General features: G+C 45.1%; 1 protein-coding gene across 6 annotated transcripts in view; it reads right to left on the reverse strand.

Annotated features, from left to right (window-relative positions):
- Nucleotides 1-1,042: 1,042 nt before the first annotated feature.
- The window catches only part of CHST3 (carbohydrate sulfotransferase 3), a 42,407-nt gene continuing 21,196 nt past the window's right edge, over nucleotides 1,043-22,253 (reverse strand). For 3 of the 6 annotated variants that reach the window (XM_075000247.1, XM_075000246.1, XM_075000249.1), the window contains 2 exons: nucleotides 8,422-8,713; nucleotides 1,043-6,991 (listed from right to left, as the gene is read on the reverse strand). In XM_075000247.1, the coding sequence (XP_074856348.1) occupies nucleotides 5,749-6,991; nucleotides 8,422-8,558 (1,380 nt within the window). In that variant the 5' untranslated portion in view covers nucleotides 8,559-8,713 and the 3' untranslated portion in view covers nucleotides 1,043-5,748. Of the gene's footprint in view, nucleotides 6,992-8,138; nucleotides 8,297-8,421; nucleotides 8,714-22,253 lie in introns of those variants that run through there. The other 3 variants (XM_075000251.1, XM_075000250.1, XM_075000252.1) reach the window with 2 other exon arrangements.

Below are 22,253 nucleotides of genomic sequence, written 5' to 3' on the forward strand. Positions count from 1 at the left end.
CTGGTTCCAGAGGGGCTCCCCAGAGGCCAACATCCATTCGTTTACGCCACGGAGGCACGTGCCCTTTCGCTCCTGCATTTCTGGTCTTTCTCAGGCCACAAAATTACATCCCAAGCCTCGGTCTTGTCTGGAATGTAGTGTGTTCTCAGACCAAGTCTACAGGAGCAGGCTACAGCAGTGCAGCGGCAGAGCCTCTGGTGAAGGCGCGCTCCTGCTGTCAGATGGCCACCTCCACAAAAGGCAGCCAGAGTGCTCTCCACACGGGTGCGTAGGTTGGTGTAAGTTATATTGTGTGCGTGTACTGGTGGGGGCACAGGTGGCTTATTCACGCCAAGGATGTTGATGTTTAACCAGTTAACCGGGAAGCCTCACCCTCAACAAATGAGGCTTACCAGTTATAGTTAACTAGAGCGGGCTGGAGCAGCCCATCTGCCACCAGCAGGGTTTGCTCAACCCCGCAGGAACCACAGTGGCTGGTGCAGTCCTGGTGTGCAGCAGGCCCAGCCTGGGAGTGCCCCAGGCAGCACAGCGCCCCCCCGCCCTCTTGTTTAAACAATTAACTGGCTAAAGGTTTAAGCAGTTAACTAACTAAACAGAATTTTACATCCACAAATTCACACACCTTTGCAACCTAAGTCATAGCAACATAACCTGTAGTACAGGCAAACCCTCAGATTGGGCAAAGGGCCAGGGCTAAAAACAGTTTCCTGTCCCACAGCCCATGTCCCAAGTCCACCCAGTTTTGAGATTTTTTTCAACTACATTTTTCTTTAAAAATAAAAAGGACATTTTCTGCTTTCCTGCTGCTGTATAAAGCCCCCACTCCGCTAACAGGGAACTGGGCCGTGCAAAAATATAGTTCTCCAACCTGGTTCAGTTAATGAGTGGGTACTGTTCACTGTAACAACAGCAATTAACAGATTCTAGGTAGAAGTGTGCTATTTGTTTGTTTTGGGTGTTAAAAAAGACTTCTCAAAACCAACCATAATTGTATTGCTCCAGGTTTAATTGCCCTCCCTCCCTCCCACCCACCCACCTTTTTTGTCCATTTCATGGGATATTTGTTTTCTGCCTTTTGTTAGCTCAGACTCCCTGCTAATAAAATATTTTCCCTCTTTTACATACAATAAATAAATAAATTCCCCTTGCAGTTACAATATTAAATCCTCCATTCTCTGAACAATTCTGTGTGTTGCAGGAAGAGGTAGCCTCTTTCCTGCCCGACTGTAGCCCTTGTAGGTAAAAAAATAAAAATAAACTTTTGAAAAGCAATAAACTAGGAAAGCGCAAATGACAAACAATAGCAATAATAATGCCTTTTTTCATCAGAACCCATGTGCTGGTTGGAGCTCCAGGTAAACACTCTCTCCCCTACTAAATGCAGCAGGACCATTTCCACTGGGTGCTTCCTGTTGGAGTTACAAAGTAGGTTTGAGCAAGAAAAGGTATGAAACTGGTTCATAGTTACTCTGCACCTTGGTACTAATCCCAAACCTGGCAAAGTCAGTGGGAGTCTTTCCATTGATTTAAATGGGCCTTGGATCAGGGCCCTACAGTGTAGACCATTACCATTTTGTTTTGGAGACCTTTTACAGCCACTTTATACTGATGCAAATGATGACACAAGGTAGAAGAGGGCAACTGCAAATAGGATCCTTGGCTGTACCTACAGCTCTTTCTGTTTTGGGCTTATCACAGAAATGTTCCAGTAGGCTTTTAGGGACTACTTTGGAAAACACCTCTGTGCAAGAGAGCTTTTATGCACACTGAAGTGGGCTTAAAGTTATTCCATGCTTAAGTGCTTTTCTGAACTGAGGCCTAAATCTGCTGCCTTTCTAAATGTAAACACATTATAATACAGCCTGTGGCAGTTACAGGAGAGGAAAAACTTGGAGAAGGAAGCCATGATATACTTATGGGTTTCAAATAGGCTCTTCCATGGGTGCAAAGTTTGGTTTTTGCAAACCACTCCCTATGTGATTTGCAAGGGCACATGCAAGCACACACAGCTTTGAAACAGGTGTTTGTTGATTTCTATTCGCTTCTCTAAGCTTCACTTAGCCTTAAGTAATTCTTTGAAAACCTGCAAAAACATTAAGGTAGTTTAGGCCCCAAATTTAGGGTTAGAAAAGTCAAGTTTTTCTTTTAAGAAAACCTGCTGTTAATCTATGTTCTCATGGCGCTTTTTACACTTGTAGAAACAATTTTCAGTTTCTTGTATCAACATCCTTTGCACTATCTGAAACCCAAATACTGCAGGACGGTGCTAGTACAAGGGAGATGGAAAGTGAAACTGTCTGGCATAGGTGATGAAATTAGGGGTGCTGTCACAGCCAGGCCTGGCTACAGACTTTGCCAGGCCCTGGGAAAGGTGGGAGGTGTGTGTGGCAGGGTGGGGCTGGGGGCTAGCCTCCCTCACCCAGCCTCAGCACTGCCTGGCCCATTCTGCGCAAGGCTCAGGCGGCGATTTAAAGGGCCTATGGCTCTACCTACTGCTGCTGCCCCAGTTGCAGCCCAAAGTCCCAGGCCTTTTTCAATCTCCAGGTCCCAGGGCAGCCACCCCATTTGTGTCCCTGCCAGTCGGCACCCCTGGCCACAGCCCTGAGCTGCCATCAGATACAGGTTTAGTTTGGGTCACTGGCTTTTAACACCCCCACTTTACAAACCGTCTAGGCCCCCTGATGCCTGGGTTGTTTTCACTGCCCAACTGAGGTGGAGAAAGTAACCCAACTGCAAAACCAGGGTAAAATATATTAACCGATTTCAGTTCTCACAATGTAAGGAATTGCTAGTAACCCCAGGAGGGAGAGGTGCTTTATTGCTTTTTTTAAAAGGGTACTGTGATGGGGTGCATACTCCACCCAGGCTCTGAAATGGTTAATGTGGGGAGCTGGGGATGCTAGTTAGGGTACCTGGCTGCACCTGGAGTGAGAACCAGATCTAACTGAACAAAAGGCTCAGCTGGGCTGGAGCAGGCTGGATGATGATGAAGCTAGGATGTTTGCTACAGGAGGAGGCTGCAGGCAGACTGTCCAGGGTTGCTCTGAGGAAGCAGAGGAGAGGGGAAGTGAAGTGAAAATCCAAGAGGGAGAATAACCATCAGGGTTCTAACCCTAGAAGAAGGGTCAAACTCCAAGGTCTTGGGGAGAAAGGAAGCCTGAGAGAGCTAGGTAGGAAGAAGCCAAAGGGAACAGCAGCCAGGGGCAGGACTATGGAGACTGTGGTTTCTTCTTCTTGTGCACCTGGGACAGAACCCAGTGTAGTAGGCAGGTCTGGGTCCTCTTACCTGGGAAATGGCATAAGAGTACTGGAGATCACAGGGTGCGAGAGAGACAGCAGGGCATGCAGCGAACTGCAGAAGAAGCTGGAAACTGCTGAGCCCCAGAGCAAGCAGGAGAAGGTGCCCCACGTGGGGAGGTGTCTCTGGGATAGTTACACTGGCAATTGTTTTTTTGCCTGGGTGCAGGGTGGGGAAATACACTGTGGGCTGAGCGCTTCAGCCATTATCCTGCACTGGTTTTTGCATTTTTCCCTTTCCCTTCTCAATTTTATATAGAGTGCACAACCTGGGGTGTGTGCTCAAGAACAACAGCCATAAAAAAGTGTGCCCAGTCCTCTCCTGAATCTCCCCTAGGCTGATCACCTATGTCAGTAACAGCTTACTCTTTATCTGCTGTGCAGCTCCAGTTTACCAGTGCACCCAGACTGTGCTCATGGATTCATGAGAGATGAGGGGCGCTGCTCCCTTGCCCAGCTGTGCCTAGCCCCACCCTTGTGCATGTGAATTTTGATATTCTCTCATGCTTGTTCATGAGATTAGGAAGTGACTCCAACCACAAGTGAAACTGATTGCCCAAAATGCAGGTAAATGCACAAAGTAAACAAGCTAAAAAATAGAAACGACTCTTGCAATCTCTCTACATTTGAATAATCTAAAGCACTAGCCTGTGACAACAGTAAGCAAAGGTAAGCTTCAGAGAGAGGTCTGCTTTGTTGACAGTATCCCTTTAAATGTGATTTGAAACAAAAACCCGATACTTCCCCTTGAAAAATTATTTTAAAAAATTCACTCCCAGGCCAGGCCTTGTTCCAAGTTTCTTCCCTGAGGCTGTATTTAAGGATGAGGGGACTTGACGGGTATCTCAGAATAGTTATGGGGCTGTGGGGGAATCTGAGAACCCTTTTTCTGGAGCAGTTTCTGGGTTGCCCTGGGAAAAGTTCAGACTCCAACAAAAACTAAACCAAACTGTTGATCAGACAAGGGGTGGCAAAGGCTGAGAATTCATCTGTTGCAATCGGAGACCATTTTTCTGCTCCAGAACTATTGCAGTTGTCTAATTTTGGACGAGTTCCCTCTTGCCTGCCTCCCAGTCTCTCCCTTCTCCCCTTTCCTGACACAAAAAGCTAATTGGTACAAACTATTCCTTCTGCCGGAGGGGGCGGAGTGGCGGGGGTGGTGGGGGAAGAGAATTGCTGGCAGCTTCCACCAAGCACTTGCAAAGATATACAAACAACAGCAAGGGAAAAAAAACCCCAAATATAACTACAGAAACCCCCTGCCACCACCAGCCAAGAAAGCATTCACTATCGACCTCTAGACACCAGCAAATGATCACTGAGGAACCCAGCCTGCAGACTTATGGTGGTGGAAGACAAAACAGCTGATGCCAGCTTGGGCAGAGACAAGCTGAGTCCCTAGGGATGGAAAGCTTTGCGCACTTGTGTGTTCTCTCTCTCACTCACACGCACACACACACACACACAATATTTTCATTGCCATCTCTCAGCTGCTGGCTGTGGTGCATCTGATAATCAGACAAACAAGTGAGAAGGAAAATACTGCACCACGGCCAGTGATCAGGGTGTGGCTGTTTGCTGGTTCTGCTACGTGTTTTCCTGATGTCCTCAGCATTTTGCTGCTGTGCGAGCACAGTCGGAGGGAGTGTGCTCACCCTCGTAGGGCTCAGTTACATCTCACAAGGTTAACAGGCCGTTGGTATATTCAGAAGTCTGCAGACATGCGCCAAGTGTCCTTTCCGTGAGTGTTTGTCAGCGTAAGGCAGCAGCAGTCAGGAGGGGAGGAGGGAGGTGTCTCTTCCCTCACTCCTCCAATTCCCCACACTGGAGAGTTACGAAAAGGTTTCTTGGCAACAAATCCCAATCAAGTCCGTGTCTGACAGTTCCGTCAACCCAACCGATATAGCTAAGTGAGGTCTTTAAGTTTGCCCAAGGCAATATCAGTGCAACCCTTGGCTCCTTTCACCTCTTCTCATGCCCCGTGAGAGGAGGAGCTTTAAAGTGTATGAACATTTTTAAAACATACGATTCTCTTTGGCTGTTTAGTGCATAAGTGCCCTTTGACAGAAGGGTAGCGCTTGTGCAGAGAAGAAAGCTAAGAGGTGAGGTATGGATACTAGTACCTACTGCTTTGGTTCTCCCCACTGCTACATTATGACCTCCTCTAGTTTCAAAGGGTGGCCATACTATAATCCATCTAGCTAAGCCACAGCTCCTAGATGTTACCGTGTTTCCCCTGCTGTCCTCTGGAGAATCGGAAAGCACCTCACGTGGTTCAAGAGTGCATGGCAAACACAAGCCTTATAAACGAGGATGTGATACGTGTCAGCAGGACACAGTGGGCACTTTCCACTTGACCCTTTCCAGCTTCCCCAGCTGTTCTTGGGCTCAGGTTTTACTTTTCTCAGTCTAACCATATGTTTCCCTATGGAAAGCCAGCGACGAGGGATCTTACGTGATCCAGAAGGCCCTCCTTTCCTCCAGCAAACTGATGGATCTGTTTGTGAGCATCTCTGGGTCACTGGCCAGTTTGTAGCCAAACAGGCTCATGGCTGGGCCACAGACACTCTGAACCACTTGGGCCAGCTTGAAAGGGATACCGAAGCGCCACTTCTCGAACTGTTCTGAAGAGTTCTTCTGGGTGGAGTAGATACCATTGCTGTCCTGAGGGGCCTGGGTGTTCTTCTGGATCCATTCCTCCACCTGTGGGGTGAGGCTGATGCCAGCAAACTTGTACATCTCCTTGGCATTTTGGAGGGGTGACCTAGCAATATCCTCATAGCGGATCAGCATATAGCGGCCCCGCAGCCAGGCTGGCTGCTTCAGACCAAGTTCAGCTGAGAGACGGATGCTCTCGCAGTTCCCCCTCAGCCTCTGCACTTCATCCTCATTGAGGGGCGCTGCTCCTTCTGAAGCCCATTTCTTCCAGGTTTCATACTTGCCCGAGAAGGCCACCATGCGAGAGGCCAGCACCGCCCGGGGGTCCCGCACAAGCTGGATGATCCTCATGTCTAGGCGAGGGTCTTCAACCAGGGGTCGTAAGAACTCCAGCTGCCGAATTCGCACGGTCTTCAGTGCCATGTGATCCTTGTGCAGACAGGCCTCTGCAGCGAGAGTCACGTTGAGGGGGCCGCAACGCCGATTCTTGCAGTGATACTTCTCAAAGACCTTCTTGACGAACGGAGTGCACACAGGGTCTTCGCACAGGGAGCGGCTCGAGCCCCGCCGGAACATAAACTGGGTCAGGTGGTCCTCAGGGAATGGGGTAATGAAATTTTCCAGGATGTAGAGGTCACAGAGGAACAGCTGCTTCAATACATCCCGGTAAACAAGGGCTGACCCTACTGCATTTGCACCTCCTGGCTCAAATGAAACTGTCCTCTCGATGTGCCACAAGGGCTCAAAGAGATAGAAAATGTTGCCCTGTTGGTTGAAAAATTCTCCCACAAAAGAGGAACCTGTGCGGGTGGTGGCCATCAGGAGCACATGTCTCCGGGGTCCCTGTGCCACAGCAGGCTCACTGCTCCCCGCCAGCTGCAGGGTGACATTCTGAAGCCGACTCTTGAGCTGCAAGAAGGCGGAGTCCAGCTCACTGAGGGACAAGAGGGACCCGTTTTCTGATAGCACTAGGCCAGGATCTGTGCTGTTGACCTCCATCAGAGATTGTGGGGTTTGCTTCAGCTTGTCTGATACCCTGCGAACAAAGAGAGCAAAACCACAAAGACAAACCATGAGGCCGTGGTTAAAAAGGGGGAATTTTACAATGTTCACCTCTGAGCTCAAGTTTTATTTGACCTGAGGCCTAATTAGCTTAATGGTTTCAACTTACTCCCTTGTACCCCTATATCAGTGTTGCAAAGCCCACCCAGACTAACACAACTGGCAGCTTCCTCAGGTGAGGTCAAGTTTTGGAGTAGCAAGTCAGAAATGCAAATTGGGATTAATGAGCATTGGCAGAGGAGCAGCAAGGGACCCAAGGAGTGGAACAGCAGGGCTTGCTGCAGGTCAGAACTGAGGTACGCTGGTAGAACTGCTTAAGGGAAGTTTGCATCACACATGTCCACTCTATTCACCCTTCATTTTCTCAATCAGTACCATTTATCAGGTTTTAAAAAAGAAAAGCCCTCAGGCAAGTTTACACTGGAAACTTACATTAGCATAGCTACATCTTATCACGCCTTTGAAAAACAGTGTTAAGCTGACCTAACTCACTTTTTCTGTAGACAGAAAAAGTCTTCCGTTGACTTTGCTACTGCCTCTCAGGGAAGTGGATTAACTAGAGTGACAGGAGAAACCCTCCTGTCACCAGTGTCTGCACTGAAATGTGGCTGCGACTGCACTGCTGCAGGTGTATCACAATAGCTTCCAAGAGTTGTTGTAGCCTAAATAAAAACCTTTCCCACTCCCTCAGTAAAGGCAAGTTGGCAGTTTCAGCTAGACACTTTGGTATTGCCTCATTTGGTATTGCCACTTTGGTATTGCCTCATTGGTATTGCCTCATTTGTTATAGTCTACCTTGCAACAAACTTCTATGATGGCCATCTCCCATGTTTCTGCTTGGACGACATTCTCAAAATGTGAGACTGATAAAGTAATCTGACTATCTGGGGGTCACTATAAAAAGGTTTGGGTTGATGGGACAGGCTGCTTACTGAACCCAGGGAAAGAATTGGAAGAGCTCATGCTAAGCACTGCTGGGCAAAAGGCCTTTCATTGTAGATAGCTGTAGTGCCAGGCTGAGATTTTAATAGACGGGTGACAGGCTGGTAGCAAGAGAAGGGAAACTGAAGAGAATGAAAGCAATAAGGGGAAAAAAGAGATAAAGAAATGGAAAACCTTACCAGAGAATCTTCTGGAAGATACTTTAATTAACTGCATGATGTCACTCCAATGCTAACATGCTCATTACTATGGTGTCAAGGCATGTAGGAATGTGTGAGTGAGAAATCCCTCCATCTAAAGCCCTGAATTCAGAAGCAGCATTAGTGGACTTCGTATTCTAGGGGGAAGAAATGTATCCAGTTCTGGAAGGCTGTTTGCAGAAAGGCGGGTTGCAGGCTACATCAAGAATGAAGAGAAATCCCCTCCCAGTATAGCAAGAGCTTGCTCTCCCTTTTTTCCTACCTCGATATGATATTGTTTTCCTTCTCGATAATGACAAGGGCTACAACAAACACCAGGAGAATGGCATACTTGCTCTTCATTCTCAGGCAGTGTCGCACCTCCCGGATCTCCTGGGGTAAAGCGTGACCTTTATCCATGGGGAGAGACCCAGACGTCCAAGGTTTTGCCTCAGAAAGACTCTCCCCCTCCAAGGAGAATAATGGAGCACCGCCCTGGCCCCTAGCGCTCTGCAGCTATCTAGAAGGCATCATCCAGTTTAATACTTCCTGACTGGGCTGGTGCCACCTTTGCCCTGCACAGAGAGAGAAAAGTGGGAATGTTAGCACTGGAAATGAGAACATGGAATGCACCAAATCAAGAATTTAACTTTTACGGATGCTCTGGTCAGATTCGAAAAGGCCGACTCAGGGAAATTTCCATTGTAATTGACCTCTGCCAGTCAGTGTGATATTTCTCCAGTATCTGGACAGAACCACACAAACACAAAGCACTTTTTCTCCGGCTCACTAGCTGCTGACTCGGACAGTCAATAAAACATCTCTTTATTCTTGGGAATTTAAGTGTGAGAAAGCCAGGCTCTATATCGAAGGCCTGATTATAATCCTACTTCCCTATAGGAATAGAATTTCAAGTAACACTGATGATTACAATTGGCAATAAAGAATTTAAATAAATTAAATTAAAATAAACTCATTCCTGCCTAGCTCACAAATGCTATCTCTGCAGTCAAAAATTGTCTGACATCCTTCCCCAATCATGTAAACCAAGGAAGAGTCCGTAAAGCATCCCTAGCGTCATCTCTCTCTGGTTAGAGGAGATTGTGTTCTCTTAAGAACATCAACGGAGGGCTTTTTACTGATCTTACACTTGCGTAAATCAGGAGTAATTCCACTGAAGTCAATGGACTGGGGTGAGATCAGAATTAAGCCAATGTGTCCCCTTCTGTGATTGTACAGAAAAGGGGCAGTGCTCGGGGGTAATGAAGATGAATTTTAAACGGAAGGAGGACTAGCTCACTCACCAAACACAAAACACTTTTACTCCTACTCTCCAGCTGCTGACTCAGTCCTTAAAGCATCTCTCTACTCTTGGGAATTTAAGCATGGGAGAGCAGGCTCTATAGATCATATATCATATATTGACAGAGGCTCACATCGGGGAAATTTGGACCAGGTCAGTAATATCAGACGTCACTACACCAGGACACCTGTCTAGCTTTTCTGGATAACAATTGGCAGCCTACATCCAGTGATCAGGGGTCTGCATCAAAAACCCACCCCCACAACTTGCACAAAATGGCACACTTCCAGACGCCTCAGTACGGGAGCCAAGGATTCTGCATGATTCACTCCCATGGCCCCACTCTCAGCCCAAAACGCAGGCCTTTCAGGTCAGGTTTGGAGCATGCTGTCAAACCCATGTGTAACAGCTTGCACCACTGTGCCTCTAGATACAAAGCCAACAGCACTGAAAGGACATCATGCAACTGTGATGTTTTTTCCCAGTGGATTTACTTTACTTTCCAAGTTGGGCACTTATCAAATATAGCTGTTGGGAATCCTCACCTTTTCCCTGCAGAGGCTGACCTTTCTATAAACACCAATCTTAAATGCAAGGGGCTAAACTGATCCCTTTTCTATCTTCGCTGCAGTGCCTCGGATGGATTGGTTTAAATACTCTCCACCTCTCATATAAATAGAAAAGAGAAGTCAGGGAAATGAAGCACATATCTGGGCGTCAGATATGAGGAGGCAGAGAAAACACTGCGGAGCCCTGATAATGCTTCCTGTCACTTGTTGATGTCTGTCATACTATGCTAAGAGAAAGGTAGGAAGATACATGGAGAAGTGAATCGATATGAGTCACAAATGTCAGGACTTAATGGTTTGGAAACATGCTGCTCTCTGTGTAGTCCCTGGAGAGAACTGCTCTAACAACCAGGAAAACATCTGCTGCTTTCAACATCTGGAGAGCTGGTGTCAGCGCTATGGACAATTCCCTTCTGCTGTACGAAAAAGATTTCCACTAACGAGAGCAATGAAAAATGCAAGGGGCCACCTCCTCTTTATAACCTCCACCCCGCTCCATAGGCACAGCTATTGTGAGCATCCACCAACCTCAGCCCCTCGTTCTCTCCCTGTTCCCAAAATACATCTTGTGAAAAGAGATCCTGTGCTTTACATCCCCTCTAGCAGCATCCCCCACTGCCCCAGCAGAATCTCAGTTCATCTGCTGTGCCCTAGAGACTTCATGTCAATCACCAAGGAGGGGCAGGAGAAGGTGGTGGGATGATCCAAAAGGGGAATCTCAGAATGGAACAGGCAAAGGAAGACGGCAGCCTGCCCTCCTTCCTCCTGCCAGTGGACAACAGCCAGGGCCTCTTTGGAAGAGAACAAAAGACAAGAAATATTTTGTGTATTTTGATGGAACAGCACCAGACCCAACAAATTCTGTGTTCAAGTAAGGGCCCTGTTTCCTTTCCCCTTACCTGCCAGGACTAGTCCTGGAAAAGAGAGAGCAACTGAAAGTGCCAGATCTTGACACAGGCTTGATGCAAATGGAATTTCTATAACATTAGTCACCACTCCAGCCTGATGCAGTTATTTTTTACTCAGGCCCCAGCCTGGGGCAATGTACTTTCGGAAGGGAGCCATTAAAAGGAAACAGCATAGGCAGTCAAAAGCTTTCTCTGCTCATATCCTTCTCTCTTATTTCCTAGAGCATCACCCAGCAGTCTCACTTCCTAAGACATTTCACCAGGTCTTTGTCTGTCATTCAGACAATGTCCTTTTGGGCTTTTATTTTTTCTCTAAGGCCTTATCTGTACTTCTAAAATTAAAGCAAGCTGCAGCAGTGCTTTAAAGTGAAAGTACGGTTATGGCACCAGCGCTCTATTTAAACCACTTCCACAATAGGGGCAGCTACCAGTGCTGGGAGCCTGTTTAAACTGGCATGTCATAGCACTGTAACTTCTTGTGCTTGAGAAGGACGGTGTGTTTTCACACCCCTGAGCCAGCAAGTTACAGTACAGTCAAGTGGCAGGGTAGAAGTACCCTATGATCATTCAAAATGGATTCTTTGCTAATTTAGACCTCAATACCTGTACAAGGGCTGTAATTCATACGCGTGCCCAAATTTATACTGTTGTGACTGGAGCTGTGTGTGACTTTCATCTCCCGTTGCTAAGGCTTCAGAGAAACCTTTCCTGTAGCTTCAGTTCAGCAGAGATCTGCCCAGGCTCACCAAGAGGTTTGTGAGATTTAGCGAACTTTGTCGTGAACATCACCCCCAAGTACGGGTTTGGTAATGAAACCCCCAAAGTTGGCAGATTTGGCTTGAGTTTGGGTTTTCAAAACAAATGTGTTCGCAGCACTAATAGTTACTCCAAGCTACAGACTTATAATGATCACAAACATGACGTTACACCGTACATGGTTCCTACTTTAGATTAACAGTATTTCTTAAAAAAATTACGTACAAGTGCTATGGATGAAGCATGTTTATCCCCTGGGGATGAGCCATATTGTAGGGTAGGCCCAACACACGCATTTATCTTGCAAGTCACAGCCCTGTGGTTAGCAGATTTAAAGGAGACTTTTTCTTAACTAACAGCAGCTTTTTGTTTTAGTGATTTTAATCTAGCAATTGTTGCGTAGTGTTTTCCTCTCTAATTATGGTGGAAACTCTCAGTTCAATATTTTCTTGTCCCCAGTGGTTATGCTGATTTTTCCCCTCCCCCACCCATATGTTCCTAAAGGGATTGTCACCTTTGCAAAAGTATCAGAGAGGTAGCCATGTTAGTCTGTGGCTTTGAGAACAAGAAGTCTTGTGGCACCTTATAGACTAACAGATATTTTGGAGTATAAACTTTCGTGGGCAAAGAGCCGTTTCATCAGATGCATGAGTGGGGGAGGGGTGGTTTCAGAGGGGTATTTAAAGGGTGGGGTCCCCGTAAAAGGGAGGGCCAGAGCTGACAAGTTCTATTCAGCAAGGTGGAAATGACCCAGTATCAATAGTACTTATCAAAAGAGGAAAAAACAAGTCAGATCAGACAGGGGGATCTGAGTTTTTTGTCAGAGTCTAATGGGGAGCTATTAGCACCCAAAGCAAAGAAGCTGCCTTTGTAAGCTGTGAGCCACTCCCAGTCTCTGTTTAATCCTTGGTTAATGGAGTCAAATTTGCAAATAAATTGCAGCTCAGACATTTCTCTCTCCATTTGATTTCTGAAATTTGCAAAAGGTGATCCAGGCAAGTGGCAAACTGTCCAGCCTCATTTAGTTAACACTCCGTTAAGTTAATGGGAGTCTTTCCACTCGCATGAACAACAGTTAAGAACAATCTAAGTTCCAACAGTAGCCAATGCCAGGTGTCCCAGAAGGAATGAACAGAACAGGTAATCAACTGATCCATACTCTGTTGCCCATTCCCAGCTTCCACCAAAGGTAGTGATATCATCCCTGCTCATCCTGAGTAACAGCTATTGATGGACCTATCCTTCAGTAATTTATTTAGTTCTTTTTTGAACCCTGTTGTATCTTGGCCTTCAGAACATCCTATGGCAAAGAGTTCCACAGGTTGATTGAGATGGGGCAACCACATCTGCACACAGTATTCAAGATGTGAGCGTACCATGGATCTACACAGAGACAATAAGATACTTTCTGACTTATTATCTAACTCTGTCTTAACGGTGCCCAATATTTTGTTTGTTTTCTGGCTGCTGCTGCCCATTGAGTTAAATCTCAGTCGCCAAACCAAGCATCTGGAGCATTTTCTCTTTGGCTTTTCTTTGAATAAAGGTGTTGGGGGGTGGGGGAGCGTGCGTGTGAGATTTGTTGTCTGCGTTCAGTCTCTCTCCATTAGGTGAAACAGGGAGGAAACTAATGAAAGGCAGAGACCAGAAATGTGCATTTGTGTCACTGTCCCTACAGGCAAGATCATGAAACAGATGCCTGGAAAGATCACATGCTCTGCTTTGTTGAGACTCTGATTTGTTCTGCTTCACAACTGCACAGAACAGGAAGCCTCCTGCAATTACCCTCTCACAAAGACTTTTGTTGTGCTGTTGGACTTTGAAAATCATTTTGTTTCATTATTTCACAGATAGGTGCCTTCTTCCACAGTACGATGGTGAGCCAGCGACACACTTTCAATTACCCACTTCTTACAGCACAGCCTCCTCCAGATCTATAGGTTCCTGTCAGTTTCTCAGATCATGTGGCTTTGATGAGAAACCTCAGTCACAGGAAATGTTTCTAGCTGAGCAGCAACCAAGAGCAAAAGCAGTTCGTTTTCTGCAGCAGCTTTGTTTGTAGTGGAAGAGGAATACTGACAGAATCAAAATAGCTCAAATGCACTTTACTTAGAACCGTTTCACATTGTATTTTTATTCCCCTTTTCTACTGCATACACAAATAACCAAGAAAATAATGGAAACTGTGTGTACTGGGGACAAACTTCACCTAGATTTAATTTTATTTAAAGGCTTGAGTCTCCGTTGTCCTGCATTAAGTGTCATTGTTCACACCAGTGCAATGTGCTTGAAAAGTGGATCGGGTTGAATTTTGCACCCACCTTTGCACTGGTGTAAATGCCAGCACAGGGCGACTGAAAACTAAGAGAAAAGGGGTCAGTGTGTTAAGGACATAGGGACAGAGAGTGGAACAGTTTTTGCCTCAGTCCCTTGCTAGCCATCTATAAATAAGAGTTAGATGCATTTGCTGGAGAAAAAGTCAATGTCCATATGTCTATGTGTCACTAAGTTCAGAGGAGACCATCATAATCCTCTAGTCCAGGGTGGACAAGATACAGCTTGCAGGCTGGATCCGGCCCATCTAACACTTGGGTCTGGCCCATATGCTATTCATATCCCACTGCCAGGGTAACAGTGGGGGCCAGGAGCTGCAGGCCTTTTAAATAGCTTCAGAAACCCAGGCAGCAGCCAGGCAATGCAACAGTAGTGGGGGCTGGGAGCAATGAGCCTAGAGCCCTTTAAATTAGTGTTATTTAAAGGGGTCCCAGTCCCCAGCACTAACACGCTGCCTGGCTACCACCTAGAATTCCTGCAGTTATTTGAAACGTTTACACCTCACAGCCCCACCACTACCCTGGCAGCAGGATATAAATAGTACGTGGGCCAGATGCCGCCTGTAAGCTGGATCTGCCTCTGGGCCCATGTCTTCCTCCCCCTGACAGATGGAGTAATGAAAGATGGGAAAGTTGTGCAGCCCCTGACACCTTATCAAAATTTGTAGGGTGCTCCTGCTCTTGTCTGACCTCTGCATGGGGCAGGCCACAGAACCTTGCCCACTCACTCTCTCCTGTCATAGACCCACAACCTTTGACTGAATTACTGAAGCCCTCAAATTAAGGTTTAAAGATTTCTAAGTTACAGCAAATCCATGATTTACACTTGTCTACATCTGTGAGGGGCCCAGGCCCTATGGTGCACAGAAAGGCAAAAACTTCCTTATGTTCCGTAGTAGCAATAGATAATAAAAGAAATTCCTTCTAACCATGTCAGCTATGATTTTGTGAGTTTCAAATAACCTCATTTCAATTACTTTTTTCAAACAAAGAAACAAACTACACAGTTAATTAGAAGGTGCAGGGTTATAATGGTAATACCTGCTCTAAAATGAGGACTTTTCAGTCCTGGACTGAAAGTTAGTAGAATGATAAACTTTCAGTAATTTTGAGAATAATCTGGTAGAATCTAACAGAAAGTTACATCCCTGATATAAAATTATGCAGGATGGTTAACAGTCTACGGGAAGGAGAGTTTTCTTGATTAAAGGCTATATGGCATTATTGATTTTTATGGCTATTACATTCTTCAGCCCATTTCAGCAAGGGCTGGACCTGGGCTAAGACAGCACCAAGACTGGTTTACTTCAAATCTGAAGAGCCTGGGTAAATGACTGAAATTCTGAAATACTGCACCTGAGAGCTAATGCGTAGTTATTACTGCCCCATCTAGTCAGTGAATGGTGCACTTTCTATCACAGCATCTCAGGAGTTGCGTTATAGGCTAATTGCAGTGACACGTCTATTCCACACCCCAGCTTTCCAGTCACCTGCAACTTTCTCAGAAACTCATCCTTGGGCTGGAATTGCCAATGTTTAGAGCAGCTTTGTCTGCCCTTTCCCACATTGGACCCTATCCTCAGGGACTAGACACTGCTTTTCCACTCCTGGATGCAACCAGTGTTCCCTGCAACCTGAGTGTTTGGGCGGCCACCCAGGAGAGAGTCAAGTGCTGCCTAGCTGATTAGCAGAGCACCCACAGCCACCCACAGCTGGCAGCGTGTGTTTCTACTGGTGTGGCACATCTCTGCATGCCTCTGAGTACATAACAAAATGTATTCTGCTCATGGATGAACAAAGTTAAGAGGGAACATTGGATGCCATTCTTATCACCTTCCTCATGTTTATTATTCCAGTCTTTGCTTCAACCATCAAGCAGAATGGGGCAGGGGAATTCAAGTTTAATCTACATTAAAAATACTTATTTAAAAAAAAAACACATTCTGCTAATCACGAGATTCAGTCGGAACCAACTTTTAGCTTATCTGGACTGTGACTGGTGACACAGCCAACTTCTGTAGTCAAAGAGCATTTTGTACAGAACATATGCAATGATACATAGTTCCAGGTGCTGTGAAAGCCATGGCTCCGACTACATTGGCTATTGTGCCATTAAGACCTCCACCTTCATATTGTGGTCATAGCTTTGTGTTTGCACTTTAAGTGAATTCCAGGTGTTCCTGATAGCCTGAGGAAAGGCAAAATAAATCCAGGTGAAATCCACACTGGAGCCAAAACCCTCTATTTGGCATCAAAAGCATAATGGGTATAATTTCATCTCTAAAACAAGGAGTTTGGCAGAAGAGAATAAAATGTGTCAAACATCCTGAGGTTTTTGTCTTTTTTAAATCCCTTCTCCCCTGCAATCAATGCTCTCATGGCTAAAAGGGATTTTTGTTACCTTTTTTGCACTACCACTGAACATCAGACCTGCATTCTTAACGCATATAATATGGGTAGCCCCTCTTTAATAGTTATGTGCACACATTCCTTTCTGTAGGTTGTGCTTGTGCTCCCTCTACCAGGCTGAACTCTTGCTTTTCATAAAATCATACAGCCTGGCCTTAAAACAAACATTTAGAAAGCAGTACAGAAACAGGAAATTCAGCAGCCTCTTTTGCTGACTTGTTTGGCTTTGCGCTACCCCTGTTTCAAGCTAGTCTACGCTACAGCTGGGATCCATTCTCTGAGATCAATGCACCAGTGGTCAATTTAGTGGGTCTAGTGAAGACCCACCAAATCAACCACAGATCACTCTGCAGCTGACCCCTGTACTCTATCTCCAATGAGCAGAGTAAGGTAGGTTGATGTGCATCATGTGGGATCCAGGGGAGACACTGTCACACTTTGCTGTAATTTGATCTTCGGCATATAACTGGAGTTGTATATCTCACATTGATTTACGGTAGGAGTGTAGGCCTACTGTAATAGACAGTGTTACACACAACATTTGTGAATAGCCATTTGGAGAGAAAAAGAGAGCAACTGAAATGTTACCTTTCTTATTTCAGATCTTCACTCCTACGTCACCCTTTCTGTTGCCCTGTGTAATGCTCTTTATCACAGAAAAATAGACAGCAAGTTTCTTTACTGCCACTTCTCTCATGCGTGCATATGCACACCTTTTCCGATACCCTCCAGGTTCACACAAAAGAGCTAAAGAATCAATACAAATATTGTCCATCCTTAATTCTAACACTGCCCTAGTGCTTAGCTTCATGCAAGAGCTAAACCCAAAAGACTAGAAATGTTGTCTAGACTGTGCTAATTTTTCAGAGGGAACTGTTTTGTAACAGAGAGAGGTCGGGGGGAAGCTCAGACAGCAGTGGCTTGTAGATTTAAATTCTACACCTGTAGCACAAGAACTTCAGGAATATCTTAGCATAAAGATCAAATCCCCACAAATGTTAGCTGGGAAGAACAGTAGGACTGAATGGATGGGGGGACTCTCTTTCCCAATTCTGTAAGAGGAGCTAGTTAGTGTCTCCTGTGTCAGGGCTGAAATGTGGACTTGTTCCAAGGTGAGACAGCTTGTTCCTTGTGAGTGTGATCTGAATTAACTCTGGCCTTCTGCTTTGTTTCAGAGGAGCGGCTCTGTGGATGGAACAAAAAACAAACCAGCAAGAACATTTTACTTCTTTCCATTCACAGTCTTGCCAGAACATGTCCAATGTGGGTAGTGTATCAAAAGTGATGACACTAGAAGATGAATTCCGAATTCAGGTCTCCTGCACAATCAAAGTCATAACCAATATTTTATTCAGCTCAGGAAAGGAACAGCTGTTGTTCACTGGGAAGTTTGCAAATCAAAAGTGAGATATAGAGCTCTGGAGAGAGGAGACTATAGCATGAGAAAATTAGCTATCTGCACCTCACCAAAGCTTTTTAACTGGACTAGCCCCTCTGCCCCCACACCTTTGTTGCCTGGTCTGATAATCCATGGCAAGGTTTCCCAGAAAAGCAGCCTCTCTGACCTCTGTCTCACCACAGGCCTCCTTTTAAAAGTCACATTTTGATCTCTGAGCTATACTACAGATTGTCACAAACCTGAAGTGGCTCACAAACCAACATGATCTGAGGTTTAAACTGAGTTGCTGGTTGAAGATGTTCTTCCACACAGCTTTTCTCCCAGGAAGAAGAGGAAAGTCAAGGACAATTGACCAGACAGAACCTTCCCTATGCCCTTGTTCCACTGACTGTAAAGGCCAAGTTTTGTTAGCAGTTCTGTGTCGTGAATTCCTATGCTCCTCAAACAGGCAAATTCCAGCTCTTCTTCTGAGAATCCCAAGTGTCTCCTCATTTTCCTAGCAGGGACCCCACAATTCCATAGCGATTCTCTGCTGTGGTCAAAGAAGATTCATTCTCCATGTTCATTCAGCTCTGCTCACGTTGCTCCTCCAATGGTCCTGAGCTATTATTCTTCTGCCTGCAAACAGAGCCTCCAGTTCCTTTTCACCACTCCACCAATGTACCACCATCAGCATGCCCACTAGGAGGTACTGTACCTCCGCACTACCCTGACTAACCATGAACAGGTGTAAATGAAACCAGGATACAGCAGCTGCCAGGTGGGACAAAGGTAAGTTCCAGATGACAACTGAGACGATGTGTGAAGCAAAATAATAACTGTTGCAAAAGAACGAGGCTACAGTTACACTGGCGAGTTTTGCCGACAAAACTGGTGAAACGTCCACACACAAAATGTGTTTTGACATCAGTTTGTCAACAAAGCTCAGCACTTTCTCCGGCAGCATTCTGCCTCTCAACCACGAGGCATAAACGCGGCTGTTGACAGATTCAATAAAGGTTTGTGGATGCTTGGGAGGGGAGACAGACAGGGCATCCAGAACAACGGGCAGGCCTGTCTGCTGTGCTTCCAGGTATCTGTTTTGTGGAGTGAACAGCTGGGCAGTCCAGCTGCTGTCAACAGAGTGGAGTGCTCTTCTGATTGGCTTTTGTGTGTGGCTGTACTCTGTCAACAGGAATTTTGATGGGAAATCTCTTTTGACAGTGATTTCTGTCAATTCAGCACTGTAGTGTAACCATAACCTCTGTGATTTAGCAGGCAGGGCTTCAGAAATACCAGCAAAATCAGACTATGAAAATCTGACACATAGCCAGGAAGTTATTGACAGAGGCTAGTTTCTATGACTACAAAAACTAACGCGATCTATATAAGCAGATCTAAGTGATACTCTTGCAGCTTGATATGACAAACTGCAACTGAGCAACAATTGCTACAGGAAAGGATGTCATAATTAGCACATTATGCAGTTCTGAACTTTATCCTACATGAGAATCGAAATTCCAGAGATGGGAAAGACTATTTCATCTCTTTCCTAGGCAGGGTTTCTTCCTACTGTACTTTTAGTGCTCTGAGCAGTCTAGTTATGTGTCCCACACAATAGATCTTTCTTTCCTAGGGATATTACTAGTTACTAATTTAGCACTCTGCTGCAGTAAAATATCCCCTCCCACTTCAGAGACAGATCACTGACGCTTTGTTTCTGTTTTGTAAAGTGTTTTGGGCTCTCTGACATTAAAACTGCTAGAAATGCGTAAAGTGTTGTTAGTTTTTATAAAACATCTTCAGCTATCTCCAGATTTAGCAGTTTTTCTCAAGAGCGAGAGAGAGAGAGGATAGGCTGGGGATGGGAAGGGAAAGGATGTGTGCATGATCAAATAAATGTAAATTCATTAAGATGCTATATTCTATAAATGGTGGGATTTTCTAGTGCTCCGAACCTGCTTTAGTGGGACTTATGCTTCCATTACATGTCTGAAAATCTTCCCCTAACTTCTCTAAATAAAAATACATTTGACTTTGTCTATTTTCAGTTGGCACTCCACTATTACCCTACATCCGCAAACTGAATATAACATGTGGTCTCAGTTTCATCTCAGTTCCTACCAAACACTTCTGGTTTATATTGTTTCCACTGATGAAACACTGCCTTGAAATAGTTATAATTGGGTGTAACTTATTCCCTTTGTTTTGTAGGAGAAGGACCAAGCCTGCATGACTATTGTCTGTGTGTGGCTCGCAACAGAATTTGGATTAAAAGAACCCTACCAGACGTCACAGGACAGACATTTCAATGTGTATCAGCTGTCACTTGCTACATATCCTTCCTGCTGTGAAAGAGAAACAAAGCAGAGAAAGAAAACAAGGCAGAGAACAAAGGAGACGATGGAGAAGGATGTAAGAAGAAGCTAGAACTATTTGAGGTAAAGGGCTGGTGCAAAACAGCTATTCCTAGAAGGCAGCAATATGTATTTTAAGGCCATAGAAAAGGCAAAAAAGAGAGAGACATGTTTTGAGCTGTTGGGGAAAGAACAAAGGTCCATTCACTAACTGCAATTCTCCAGAACTCTGAAGATTTCTCACTCTCCTCAGAAGACAAACCTGAGAATTTTTTGCGTCAGAGTTTTGATTCAGTGTGAGTGAAGTCCAGGGGAAATTGGCCACTGAAATGAACAAAAAGTAGGAGCAAGCCCCAGTCAGTAATGAAAAAGTAAACAGGAAGCTGAGGATGTAAGATGAACAAAACAAACACACACAAGTTTTCTCTCTCAAAATATAGTCAGTGATGGAAAAGCCCTTTGTAATGTAGAAAATTCACATAATAGTCAATCTGCCTTTTAGTAACAAAAAACAAAAAGATTTTCATAGCATGTGAAATGAAGAAGTCCCGATTGTGAGAGGCAACTTTTCTCAACCCAGATGTGTGATGCCTGGTAATGCCTTTGTTTTCCATTGTGCAAAAGGATTTCCTACTAAATAATTTTGGGGAAGGCAAAAAACCAAAACAAAACTATTTTTGTGGACATTTTTTCCTCCTTATCCAATAAGCTTTTCCCCATTCTTTTCCCATCACTGTTCAGTTCTGTGCAAAACACATAGTATTTGGTGTAAGTAGAGCCAAGTAACTGTCTTTCCATTCACATCCAAAACCATTCTCTTCTTGTGCCAGTGTAAAACACTAAAGCCACTTGTGCAGGAAAAGGGAGAATCAAGCCCTTTGAATACCCAACCATTCTTTGTTTTCTATTTCTCTTCAAATAGCTGTCACTCATGACTGAAAGGGGTAAAATCAATCAATGAATCGGTGTCACTGTGTACTGATGCCATGGAAAGTCTGGCTGCTCCTAAGAAAGGAGAACTGTACACAGTGGCTATGTCTACACTAGAGTGATCTGTTGACAGAAGTTTCTGTCAGAAGAAATAACTTCTGTCAACAGATTGTGGCCAGACTGCCAAGCGGATTAAAAGAGCGATCTGCACTGTCGACAGAGAGTGGTTGGACTGAACGACCAACTGGAAGCACAGTAGACAAGGCTGCCTGGTGTCCTGGATGCCCTGTTTGCCCCCAGGAAAGTCCAGAATGGCTTTCAGTTGACAGAATCTGTCATCAGCAGTGCCATGTTCTGTCGATTTACTGTCGACAAAACGCCTTGGGAATGTGTAGACATAGCCAATGTGTTTTGTAACACTGGAGTAAGTATTGATTGATGAGTGTTATGTAACTATCTAAACTGCACAGATTGTTTTTACTAAGTTTATACCTTATATTTAGATACAGTACCCCCCCCCCATCAACTCACACGTAGGTTGCGTTCCTGGGTAACCACGTGTAAGTTGAACTTCATGCGAGTTGGGACTGTGTGGGGAAGGGGCCCGGTCCTGGCTGCACCTGGCTCCCACTCGGCTTGCAGGAGCTGTGAAACTGACTAGCACTGCTTCTGGGAGTGGTGGGGAGCTGGGAGCAGAGGGGAACCAGGAGTCAGGCTTGTCAGTTTCCCAGCTCCCTACCACTCACAATTTTGACATGCATTATTGCAAGTAATGGATATGTCAAAATCATGTAAGTTGGGGGTCTCCTGTACACACTTTTGAATATCAGTTGGCTCAGAGGGAGTTGCTTACTTTTGTTTTTACACCAATCTTATCATAAAATAACAGCTAGTAGTAAAGGCTCCCTGTACTGCTGTTGTAGTTTTACACATTCCGATGGATGGGAACAGTTCAGGATTTTTGCTCTGCATCAAAGATATAACTAGGTGCAGTGCATTTCAGTTAATGGAACGACCTTGGCACAAATTCATATTTAGCTTTAGACACACAGACATCCATCCATTTCGGAGATAAAGTATTCTGGGAGATTTGCAGATGTGACAAAGATGTGTATATGTCTAAATTTTTTTATATTTTCACTGACAAAAGAATTATTTCCATTGGTAATAAA

This window comes from Carettochelys insculpta, chromosome 7 (assembly GCF_033958435.1).
Source record: "Carettochelys insculpta isolate YL-2023 chromosome 7, ASM3395843v1, whole genome shotgun sequence".
NCBI lineage: Eukaryota > Metazoa > Chordata > Testudines > Carettochelyidae > Carettochelys > Carettochelys insculpta.